Source organism: Anolis carolinensis, unplaced genomic scaffold, assembly GCF_035594765.1.
Source record: "Anolis carolinensis isolate JA03-04 unplaced genomic scaffold, rAnoCar3.1.pri scaffold_9, whole genome shotgun sequence".
In the NCBI taxonomy this organism is placed as follows: domain Eukaryota; kingdom Metazoa; phylum Chordata; class Lepidosauria; order Squamata; family Dactyloidae; genus Anolis; species Anolis carolinensis.
This window is the reverse complement of record NW_026943820.1, coordinates 18,508,147-18,520,500: the sequence shown is the minus strand read 5'-3', so window position 1 is coordinate 18,520,500 and position 12,354 is coordinate 18,508,147. Positions and strand designations below refer to the sequence as shown.

General features: G+C 42.6%; 1 protein-coding gene and 1 pseudogene across 3 annotated transcripts; both read right to left on the bottom strand.

Moving 5' to 3' along the window:
- Positions 1–701: 701 nt before the first annotated feature.
- On the bottom strand, positions 702–10,573 carry cunh16orf86 (chromosome unknown C16orf86 homolog). 3 transcript variants are annotated; one of them, XM_062962029.1, is made up of 6 exons: positions 10,143–10,573; positions 7,789–7,917; positions 5,803–5,960; positions 3,565–3,770; positions 1,616–1,777; positions 702–993 (listed from the first exon to the last, which is right to left on the bottom strand). In XM_062962029.1, exons 2-6 carry the CDS (start codon positions 7,912–7,914, stop codon positions 833–835), a joined length of 813 nt encoding a protein of 270 aa, XP_062818099.1. In that variant the 5' UTR covers positions 7,915–7,917; positions 10,143–10,573; the 3' UTR covers positions 702–832. The 3 variants fall into 3 exon arrangements, with proteins under 3 accessions (XP_062818099.1, XP_016851709.1, XP_016851710.1); XM_016996220.2 differs by having other exon boundaries at positions 9,854–10,572; XM_016996221.2 differs by having other exon boundaries at positions 7,795–7,917; positions 9,854–10,569.
- On the bottom strand, positions 8,289–8,495 carry LOC134293694 (U2 spliceosomal RNA; annotated as a pseudogene).
- Positions 10,574–12,354: the final 1,781 nt, after the last annotated feature.

Sequence of the window (12,354 nt, the reverse complement as noted above, 5' to 3'; positions counted from 1 at the left end):
CACACACACATGTGCACACACAAACTGTTCCAGACCTAAACATGTCTCAAAATACAGGGCAGAAGGCCTTTCAAAACCTCCCATAGTGTCATATTCCTGACACAATCTCCCTTCTCACCCTTCAGTTGCTTTTAAAGTATATAAGGTGGAACATCTTATTCGTCGTAGCCCTTTTTTCATGTCAGGAGCGATGAGAAACTGCAAGTCTTTTCTGGTGTGAGAATTGGCCATCTGCAAGGACATTGCCCAGGGGACGCCCGAATGTTTTGATGTTTTTGCCATCCTTGTGGGAGGCTTCTCTCATGTCTCCGCATGGAGCTGGAGCTAATAGAGATCATCTGCACTCTCTCCGGTTGGATTCGAACCGGCAACCTTCAGGTCAGCAACCCAACCTTCAAGTCATCAGTCCTGCTGGCACAAGGGTTTAACCCATTGCGTCACTCAAATCTATGATGATATTCTCAGTTATGAGGTTCCTTTTTAGTTGATTATGGAGTATGCTGAGTTCAGCCTACCTAATCGGTCACTCAGATATATTATGAATACCTCTTGTGCCCTACTAGAAAAAACAGCAAAATTATGAATGTTATCATCAACATATTTGAAGGATTTCAGATTGGAAAGGTCTGATTGGGATGGAACTGTCTTTATCTTTTGTGTGTTTTGCCCTTTCTGGAACAGATGTGACACTGACACTTGAATGTAATAAAGATTTTTTTAAGAACTACAATAGAGATGGAAGACACATGCATTGTAAAAATTGAGGCACTAAGCCAGCTCTGCTATCCTTAGGCATATCTCATTGAGTAGCTCCACATCCATCTAGGCGTTGCTATTTGTATTGTGGGGATAGCGGTGGAACGAGATGAGCGGCACAAACACTGAGCATCTTATCAATATCTACTTGAGTGGACTTGTCTACTTCTGTTTTCGCTGCAGTTGCTGAAGTGGCACTTATGGAGCTTCTCAGTTCTTTGCCTTTGTCATCTGCAACTGCAATGGTAAATAAAAACAGTATTCATCCGTTTTTCTTATGAGTTGGTCTGTAAAGGCAATGCTAGCTGTTGTGTGCTTTGAGTCACGGGGTTTTCTTGGCAAGATTTGTTCAGGGAAGGGGATTGCCATTCCGGCAAGAATGTGATTAGCCCAAATATTATGATGGGATTTGAACTCGGACTTCCCAGATTTCTAGTCCAACACTCTACACCAGGCATGGGTAAACTTTGGCTCTCTAGGTGTTTTGGACTTCAACTCCCGCATTTCCTAACAGCCTCAGGCCCCTTCCTTTTAAGCGGCTGAGGGGGGAAAGGAGAGGGCCTGAAGCTGTTAGGAATTGCAGGAGTTGAAGTCCAAAACACCTGGAGGGCCAAAGTTTGCCCATGCCTGCTCTACACAAGCTGGCTTAATTCTGACCGGTTGCTATGTGTGCACATGGTACCTTCTGGCTGAAAAAAGAAAGGCATCTCGAAACAGCATAAGAAAGTACAGGTAAGCATTTTGCTCTATTTCTTGTTGCACATTTCAAACGCAACTCATTATGCAATTCCTATCCTTATTATGATGTGGATTTTGGAGGGAGAGATTATTGCCTGCCTTTGTGTTTCCAGATAGTTACCTATATTTGGAGTTATTCTCAGTTCTAAGAGGCCTGTCTTGTTCTCTAAGACAGGGGGAACCTCCACTTGAGGCAGATCACTTTCCTTGTCTGGCGGGCTGTTCATCTCTGGGTTGTCATAGTTGATGTATTGGTATAAGGGGCGCAAACGCTGAGACTTTCCTAGAAATAAGACGAAATGAACTTTGGAAGGCAAGGTTGTCTTTGAGGCATACAAGAAGAACTGTTGTCTATGTTTAAAAGGAAAGTAATACCTTTGTCCTTTCCTTTTATCTTGTGTGCAAGGTGCTCTTTATTTACGGTATTTATATTCCACCCTTCTCATCCCGAGGAGGACTCAGGGTGGATCACAGAGCACATATATGGCAAACATTCAATGCTGATCATAACAATGACAAGACAGACAACAGATAAAGGTACATATAGGCTTTCCCATCTCTCGGCATCTTTGGAGGCTGTGCTTGGTTCTGGCCACTGAGGGTGCTGTCGCTCCATCTCCCTAACAAAGAGCTTTCTTTGTTCGTAAACTTCCTCCTTTTTTCTGATCAAATGCTGGGCCTAAATACCTCCCCGCTTTAATGCAGTTCCTATTTATCTACTCACATTTGGTTTTGAACTGCTAGGTAAGCAGAAGCTGGGCTAAAGGTCAGGAGCTGACCCTGACCCAGGCTTCAAACTTTCAACCTTCCGGTTGGCAAGATTTATTGCAGCTTGAAATGTTTCAAGTTTTTGTCAAATATGTTGTGTTGTTGTTTCGGGCTTGTCCCTGTTGTGAGCCGCCCCGAGTCCCTTCAGGGAGATGGGGCAGGATATAAAAATAAAGTTTATTATATTACTAGCTGTGCCCAGCCACGCATTGCTGTGGCGAAGTATGGTGGTATGGGAAATAAAGTATTGAGGAATTGGTGGTAGTTAAGGTAAAGGGTAAAGGTTTTATCTTACATTAAGTCCATTATAAATGGGTTATATAGCTGTGTGGAAGGGCCTTGAGTCTACACTGCCATATAATCCAGTTAAAATCAGATAATCTGTATTTTATAGGCAGTGTGAAAGAGGCCTAAGTGAGGCCTAGCTCAGCCTGTCCCCTGGGCTGAGTGGGTTGCTAGGAGACCAAGTGGGCGGAGCTTAGCCTTCTAACTGGCAGCAATTGGATAAAAACAATTATTCCTCTCGCTCTAATTAGGACTTTATTTTTCTTTTGTTTTTGTTGTATGAACGTAGAGGCATGGATGAGGGGTTGTGCTGCCAAGTTTCTGGGATGTGTAGTTCTGTTGTTTTGACCTAGGCCGAAATTTCATTACCCTCTCTCTCTCTCTATATATATATATATATATTATTGGAGATTAACCTCCTGTGCTAAAGCAGGTTAATCACCTGGTCTCTCTTGACAGCTACCTCAACAAACAATTCATTTTGCAAGACCAGAGCGGTTCACGGGTCATGTTCATGTCTTTTGATGAAGAGATAACCTCCCCCAACATGCAGCACAATGACTCTGGAATCAGAATTCTCATGCTGAAATGTATGGAAGAAAATATATTATTGGTAAACCAGGAAAATATAGCTACCTGTTCTTGGGATGTTTCACAAAGGAACTAGGAACTAGAGTAATTTTTGGCATCCGATCTTTACCAGTCATGCTGGCTGGAAATGATAGTTATTTTAGTCTAATACATCTGGAGAAGCCTGTGTTGAGGGAGCTGCTTTCTAGTAATGGGATTTAGAACGAGAACTAATCCCTATTGCATCTGACACAAACCCAGTATGATGTAATATCTAAGCAGTTGTCTTTTCTTCATCAGTGCTTTATAGGAACTGGTTGGATCTTCTCATTTTTTTACAGTCAGTTGTTCCCACTCCAGATGGAATATACTGAAATGTTGGCTCCCTCAGCTCCCCCAGCCCAGGGATTGTATGTCCCCATATTTCTTTCCACTTGCTCTCAATACCTGCAGACTCTGGAGGCAGCACACTTCCCATGTTCACAGAGGGAGCCACTGGGATATCCAGTATGCTTATGCTTTTCCTTTTCTTGGATTTCTTGGGTTGCTTTGGTAAGAGCAGAACTTCAGCTTTTGGGCCCACCGCTTCTTCTGCCTTTGAAGGGAGCTTCTTGAAGTCCGGGTGTTGGAAACTGAGTATGTCAGAGTCAGTTCTAGGGGGTAGAAACAAGACAAGAAATGAGAGCTGAGAAAAAAGAAGGGAGAGAGGATAAATGGTTCCAGAAAATCTATTATATACTCTGGGCTGTTGTATCTTAGATCTACTACTCTACCTGTTGCTCTCTATTTGTTTGAATGACAACTGCCATAATTTCAAACCAAACCAAGCTGGTTCTGATGAAGGTGTATTGGGAAAATATAATACTTGTATTGGAAAATATATATTGAATGTAATCATGTTAAGAAATAGAAATAGGAAAATATGTAATCACCAGCAGATTGTGTGCGTAGCCTTAAAAATACACTCAGCAAAAGCAAGACCAAAGTTCACTCTCAGTGCCAGGGACATATGTTAAGTGTCAACAAGAGTAGATAAGCTAATGGACAAGAGACAAATTAAGGCTTTTGGGGATGTCAAGATAAGACCTGGCGCCATGAGGGGAGTGCTAATGGGTCTCTGACAGCTAAGATAAGGGGGAACTCCTTAATTAATGAGAACCCCTAAAAGCTGAGATGAGGATTCCAGAGATAAGGCTAATTGAGGGTTAGAGGTCTTGAAAGTAGTCTATATTTTAGGAAAATGCAAAGATAGCTTTTTAGTAAGTGCACAGTAAGACTTTTTTGACACTAATTGGTGATGGATAATGCCTAGATGACGTAGTAGATGGAGGAAAAAGGGTATATAAGAACCTGTGATCCTTTGTTCCAGTACCTTCGCTTTCCGGACCACAGGAGAAGGTCTTTGCTTACTCTCTCTGGCCACTGAGAATAAACGTCATTTTTTCTACAGCCACCGGAACTCTCTTTGTCTCATTTCCTGAAACCCTTGTCTGCCATTTCAGTTCAGGCTAATGGGAGTAGTAGTTCAACCATCTGGTTGAGGCAGAATGCTAGGGAACCCTTCTCTCAAACCTGCATACCCTGTCTCCCTCCACGAACAAGCCTTTGTATTCAAGTGGCATCATTTGTAGACCTGATAGGAGCAAGACGACTCTTTTTGCCTGGGGAAGAAGACAAAATGATACCTTCCTAGATCTTGGAAACAGGGTTTCCACAGTCATCCCCAGTCATTATAGTTGGGGAAAACCTTTACCTTTCCTACCTGACGGGAGAGTATTCTCCCTCAGGGCAAGAAACCGAAACCATGTGGCGGGCAGGCTGCATGCCACATCTACCAATAGGAAAAAAATAGCTGGAGGGATGTTTTTAAGGACTGCTCATTCTTTTCTAACAACCCCTAGAATTGTTGTAGATGAAGGGAGAGATAACGCAAAGAGAGATCCTTTTGAGAGGCCAAAAAGTCCGGTTTATTATTTCAGCTGAGTCCCTGGAAGTGGAATCTCTTCCAAAAAGCAAACCAGAGAGACGATCAAGGCGTTGACTTGCCTTTTATACATTTTCAGACAAAGAACATGCTTCTAGATACATCTCGTCATTAGTACGTCACTTCACATGCTTACATACATGGACATAAATATGCACAATCAGCATTTTCCTATCTTAAGTACTCTTAAAAACGTGTAGCAAGTCACAGACACCAAAAGAGAGATCCATCAAGAGGCCACTCTTGACCTGTCAAGCTGTACTAGGAACCAATTCACACTGGGATGTATAGAAAACTGGCCCCCCTTCTCCCAGCTTGTCCTGTCAGCTTGTGCATCCCTAAATTCTAACACAGAGAGAGTCTGATTTTTCTACATTTCACTGCTTCTAATGTGCATACAATATATGTCTAAAAATCCATATTTTTCAGTTCCTCATCAGAATATTTTGCTAGAACCACCAAGATGCTTTACTATTGCTGCAATTGCTCAAGGCGTCACATTCTAAGCACAAAGCTGCCTTACTTTGAGTTGATCCATCTTACTCATTGTTCGGTACTTATTTAATTGTGCAGAGGTTTCTCCCAGGACTGCCAACTCAGATCCTTAAACTTGCAAGATGCCAAAAACTGAACACGCATCCTTTCCCCACGTGCTCTACCTCCACGCTATAGCAAACACACACAAATCTCGCATGACCTACTTTATAATTCTAGTTTTGAAGCCGTAAGTCGTCAGCCAGGCCTGGAGCACAGAAACAGATTTCAGATTCTTGACTTCTGGAAAAAGTTCCTGGTGCCGCTGGATCTCTTCCTCATACAACTTGGTGTGAAGGAGAATGCCCCTTCCGTCTTCATGCCACTGTGAGAGCAGACATGCTGTTAACCGCACGGAAGAGGGAGCTGCAAGACTTGTGCCTGACTTTATATTGAGGCATTTGAAAATGTAAAGCGGCAGCAACAGCAGTTTTAGCAGATCAGACGCTTCTTGAGCTAGCGGTAGAGTGAATGAGTATCAGCAATACAGGAGCAGGCTTTAATAGTTATAAAAGACTTTACTGAAATAATTAAATTTCTATATAGGAAAGGTAGGACCTAGCCATTTAACTATTTAGCTCTCTGGAGACATCTGGCCTCTCTCCATGCTCACAGGAGAAAAAATGGAGGATTCAGGGGCTTGCCATGTGGTTTGGAAACTTTGGATAAAAAGGGTGTTACTAAAGAGGAAGAAGGTGACTAATGAGGCAAGGCTGGAAGACTCTGTCACTGTCCCATTCTCTTTCTTGTTGGAAATAGCAACCTTATTCAAGCCTCCACTAGTTATTTGTTATGTATATAATTCAGATTGCTTATTGTCTCACTTATCCAACATAAATCGGCCAGCAGAATATTGGATGGGGCCGGGCTGTGGCGCAGGCTGTTGAGCAACCAACTGCAGCCAGCTGCAATGAATCACTCTGACCAGGAGGTAATGAGTTCGAGGCCAGCTCGGAGCCCCGTGTTTGTCTTGTCTTTGTTCTATGTTAAGGCATTGAATGTTTGCCTTATATGTGTAATGTGATCCGCCCTGAGTCCCCTTCAGGGTGAGAAGGGCGGAATATAAATACTGTAAATAAAAGAATAAATAAATAAGCGAATATGTTGGATAATAAGGAGGGATTAAGGAAAAGCCTATTAAATATCAAATTACATTATGATATTTCAAATTAAGCACCAAAACATCATGTTTTACAACAAATTTGACAGAAAAACCAGTTCAATACGCAGCAACGCTATGTAGTAATTACTGTATTTACGAATTTAGCACCAAAACATTGCAATGTATTAAAAACATTGACTACAAAACCATTGACTACTAAAAGGCAGACTGTGTTGGATAATCCAGAAGGTTGCATAAGCGAATGTTGGATAAGTGAATAAATACAGTAATTACTACATAGCACTACTGTGTATTGAACTACTTTTTCTGTCAAATTTGTTGTTAAATATGATGTTTTGGTGCTTAATTTGTAAAATCATAACCTAATTAGATGTTTAATAGGCTTCTTCTTAATCTCTCCTTATTATCCAACATATTCGCTTATCCAACGTTCTGCCGGCCCGTTTATGTTGGATATGTGAGACTATATTGTACATGTTTTTGTGAATTGGTATATCTTTGTCGCTAACAGTTCAAAAGGATATCTAGATACATCAGTTTAACAGCTGAGAAATCCAATTGCCTTGCATGAATGCCACTTTCCCAAAAGGTTATGGCATCATTTTTCAAAAAGTTTTGACTTCGAACAAGGTCATGCCTTTCCAAAAATCATAAAATCTCCAAAAGGTTATGGAGATTTCCATTTTCCAGAAGTTCTGCCCCAGTGCAGAATGAATTGCATGCAAACTGCTTTTGCACTTTGAATTCGGTTTGCACCAGTGGAATCAAGCTGCGGATAAAGGCAGCGAGTGGGAAGGAAACTGGGGAACGGACAAATTGGGAGAGTTGGAGGGTATGATCTCCTGCCCTTCCTTCCTCTCTTCTCTCATAAATAATGCTCACCCTTTACCTGCGCTCCATGCAGTCATGCCGGCCACATGACCTTGGAGGTGTCTACGGACAACGCCGGCTCTTCAGCTTAGAAATGGAGATGAGCACCAACCCCCAGAGTCAGACATGGCTGGACTTAACGTCAGGGGAAAACCTTTACCTTTACCTGCAGCGACTTAATAGTGGAATTGTCCAAAGCTGCAGCCAGTTGCAACAGGAAGTGAGGAGGTGATGCCTTCCCTCCTGATGATTTCTTCTCATTGGGACTCCTTGCAGGGGCAGCCATTGTCTGCAAAGGAGAGATCCGAAGTGGTACAAGATACCGGTAAATTCAGTTTTGCTAGCAAGCCAGAGGTTAAACCAGGCATGGACAAACTTGGGGACTTCAACTCCCACAATTTCTAACAGTCTCAGGGGGCTGAGGCTGTTAGGAATTGTGGGAGTTGAAGTCCAAAACACCTGGAGGGAGGGCCCAAGTTTGCCCATGCCTGGGTTAAGCCAACTCCTTATAAGAGACACTGACACATGCATACCCTATTTCCCCGAAAATAAGACATCCCCTGAAAATAAGACCTAGTCGAGGTTTTGCTGAATTGCTGTATATAAGGCTTCCCCCAAAAGTACGACCTAGCAAAGTTTGTGTTTGGAAGCATGCCTGCCAAACAGAACACCAGAGCATGCAGGATCGGTAAATGTACGCATATGTACCATAGATTTTTGTACATGGAAATAATGACAGTAACAAGAAATTCTTGATAGGATTCACAGTTTGTCTGGTTATGTTGGTTTGTGATGACAACTACTATACAGTTAAACTGATAAGAACAGATACTATACTTGATCTTAGCCAAAAGGCCGAGAAGTGATGGCTTTTAAAACATCCAGGCCGCACTGAAAAATACTACACCTCTCTGCTGCTCTCAGACTCCTGTTCTGCAATAACCTATAGTGTCGCCAAGTTCTGTGCGGCAGCAATTTTCATCAGACGGACGATGACTGACCCCACAGGGCTTGTAGCCAGAGCAATCTGTTATAACTGAAATACTGCAAATGCTCCCTCTGTCCCCCTCCAGAGCCTCTTAGTAGATCGATATTTACTATTAGCTGACACTGCTAATAGTCTGCTTTTAATTTGTTTTTATTATAGCATGTTTTTAACTTGTTCTTTTATCTGTCTTTTATGGGAACTGCGATTTCCCTTTTCGGGTACCTGTGCCCATTTCCATATATTCTTGTCATAGACCGTAATAAATTGCTACTGCTACTACTACTACTACTACTACTACTACTACTATACAGTTCAACAATAAATGTTCAACAATAAATGTGAATTTTTCTTCATGGAAAAATAAGACATCCCCTGACAATAAGACCTAGTGCATCTTTGGGAGCAAAAATTAATATAAGACACTGTCTTATTTTCAGGGAAACATGGTAAAACATAACAACAAAGCTACAGAACCTATATTGTCTGTAACTCGGGGACTGTCTGTACAGGGCAACTGACGATCAGGGACCTTAGAGGTCTCTCATTCATAACTCAAAGTTGACGTGCTGATAAATAACAATGTTTAAACATGGGAGTGGGATTAATAAAAAATTTCTCAATGTATATTCCTGCCCATTCAGTGCTCTCCAAAGACCTGCAGTTATTTATTTATTTTATTTACAGTATTTATATTTCGCCCTTCTCACCCCGAAGGGGATTCAGGGCGGATCACATTATATACATATAGGGCAAACATTCAATGCCCATATACACATAGAACCGAGACAGAGACAGACGCAGAGGCAATTTAACCTTCTCCTGAGGGGATGTTCGATTCTGGCCACAGGGGGGAGCAGCTGCTTCATCATCCACTGTGACGGCACTTCCTCATTCCAACGTCGTAAATTAGTTAAATTTGCCTCCCCACTTTATAAGTGGTACCTTATTTCCTACTTGATAGATGCAACTATCTTTCGGGTTGCTAGGTCAGCAATGAGCAGGGTCTACTTTTTATTTTTTAATTGACGGGTGCTCACCCCGCCATGGGCTGGCCTCGAACTCATGACCTCATGGTCAGAGTGATTTATTGCAGCAGGCTGCTCAACAGCCTGCGCCACAGCCCGGCCCCTTCATCCTAACAGCCCGGCCAGTTCATCCTAACAACAACCTGGAGTTGTCATCCATATCAAAGCCTTGAGTTTAATGGATGTAATTAAGAGAAGGAGGAGGTCCCCACCAAGGCAGTTGGTCCGTCCCTACTGAAGTCCAAGGTCTGTCTGGTGACAGTGAGGGCCCTGCAGCGATGGCACCTTCTTCCTGACTCCGGTTGCTAGGCTACGTAAGGACTGCCGCATTCTGTCCACTCTCTTGCAGGTTGGTAGTCCACAGAACCAAGGGTCAATGCACCGGTCGGTATCTTGTACTGTATGGTATTGTAGTCAGATATAAAACTAGGACTGCGGATAACAGGGTCTGCCTTGCGAGCTCAGGCTAATACCGAATGGGCCAGGGCTGAGAAAACTCACCAGGATGAAGACTGTTGGGCATTGTAGATGATAGAAGCTCTTACGTGTGCCTGTGAGCCTAGAGACACCCAGCCGAATGACGCGCCACTCAGCTTTGCAGAACAAATAACACCGGAACTTTTACTGAAGCCAAGAGATCAACAAAACAATGGTATTTACAATAGTCCCTCTGTTTGCTTACAGAAATCGGCAGTTATAAGCAATCCTTTCTTACTTCATTAATCTGCTTCAGTCAAGATCAGCGGCAAACAAGGCCTCAGAAACAGTCAGGCCTCTCTGAGTACAGAGCCATCTTCTTTCCAGCCAGTACTCAGTAGACTCACACACACTGTAGCGACCATAAGGGCTGTGGCGCAGGCTGGTGAGCAGCCAGCCAGCTGCAGTCATCTGAGACCAATCACTCTGAACAAGAGGTCATGAGTTCGAGGCCAGCTTGGAGCCTATGTTTGTCTTGTCTTTGTTCTATGTTAAAGGCATTGAATGTTTGCCTGATATGTGTAATGTGATCCGCCCTGAGTCTCCTTCAGCGTGAGAAGGGCGGAATATAAATACTGTAAATAAATAAATAAATAAATAAATAAGCCAGCAAAATAGTAAACTATTGCCTATGTAGCTTTGCCTCTGCACATATCATATAGCCTTTATATCAGTGATGGCCAACCTATGACACGCGTATCAGCACTGACACGCCTAGCCATTTTTGCTGACACACGGCCGCATGCAGATTGATTGGATGACTAATGTCTTTTGTGGCCAAATTTGGTGTGATTTGGTCCAGTGGTTTTGTTGTTTACTCCATGGGAATTATGCACATTACACACACACACACATATATAATCCTTCTATTATTATTCTATTATTATTGTAGTATATTATTATATTATTACTATATTATTATTATTATTCTTTTATTCATTATTCATGACTACATTGAGACTACAATAGAGAGAAATCAGTGTGGAAATTGCAAGAGGTACCATAGATTGTTGTACATGGAAATAATGGTAGTAAATAGTTTTTGATTTATTAAATACAGTTATTTATTTATTTATTTACAGCATTTATATTCCGAAGGGGACTCAGGGCAGATCACATTACACATATAGGCAAACATTCAATGCCTTTTAACATAGAACAAAGACAAACAAACATAGGCTCCGAGCGGGGCTCAAACTCATGACCTCCTGGTCAGAGTGATTCATTGCAGTTAATTGCAGCTGGTTTGCTCTCCCGCCTGCGCCACAGCGCAGTTTTGTTATTTAAACTATATATATTGTGAAATTATGTTTTTTTCTCGAAGGGACACACCACCCAAGTCATGCTAGGCTTTTTTTGGTGAATTTTGACACACCAAATGCAAAAGGTTGCCCATCATTGCTTTATATAGACAATATAAGCAGCACTTTGTGTGAACCAGAGTAGTATGTGCAACACAGAGCCTGTGCCCCTTCCTTCTTGGGGGCGTGATGCCTTTCTCCAGAAAGTTCCAAGACCAAAAGTTAGCTTGAAATCAACAAGCGAGGTCACAGGTATCACTTATGCCAAGTAGGTGTGGAAGGTAGGGAAGATCCTTAGCCATTGGTCAATTCTAGATAAGCCGAGACATATATATTCTTTGTTTGCTATGACATGCTTTGCATGGTAGGAACCCACAAAATGGGTACCTACGGCTGTTTTGCCATATCATCAGCTGTAATAATAATAAAAGGCTTGTTTTATTGCTCTCCTGGAATTCTCCCTCCGGGCTAGTCTCCAACAACACAAACACAGAAAAACCTGTTCAAACTGATTCTCCAGCAGAAGGATAGCAACAGTTACAAACCAATTCCCCAAGTCATTGCAAAATTAGCCAATCGGCTACATGCATTTGATTTTCCAGTTAACACACACACAGTATCTTTGCAAACCGTGACAAAGACAAGCCACAGAAGTTTATTCAATCCGCCCAGAAGGGGTGCGAATACAAGCAAAGCAGGCATGGGCCAACTTGGGCACTCCAGGTGTTTTGGACTTCAACTCCCATCATTCCTAACAGCTTAAGCGGCTGAGAGGGGAAAGGGCCCTGAGACTGTTAGGAATGGTGGGAGTTGAAGTCCAAAACACCCATGCCCGGTATGACACCTTTCACCAACAGGCAATGCTCAGAGCCAGAGTTCCTCTTGCGTCCTTCCCTGCTCTTCTCTCCGCCAGCCACAGGGGGAGCTCTGGCGCC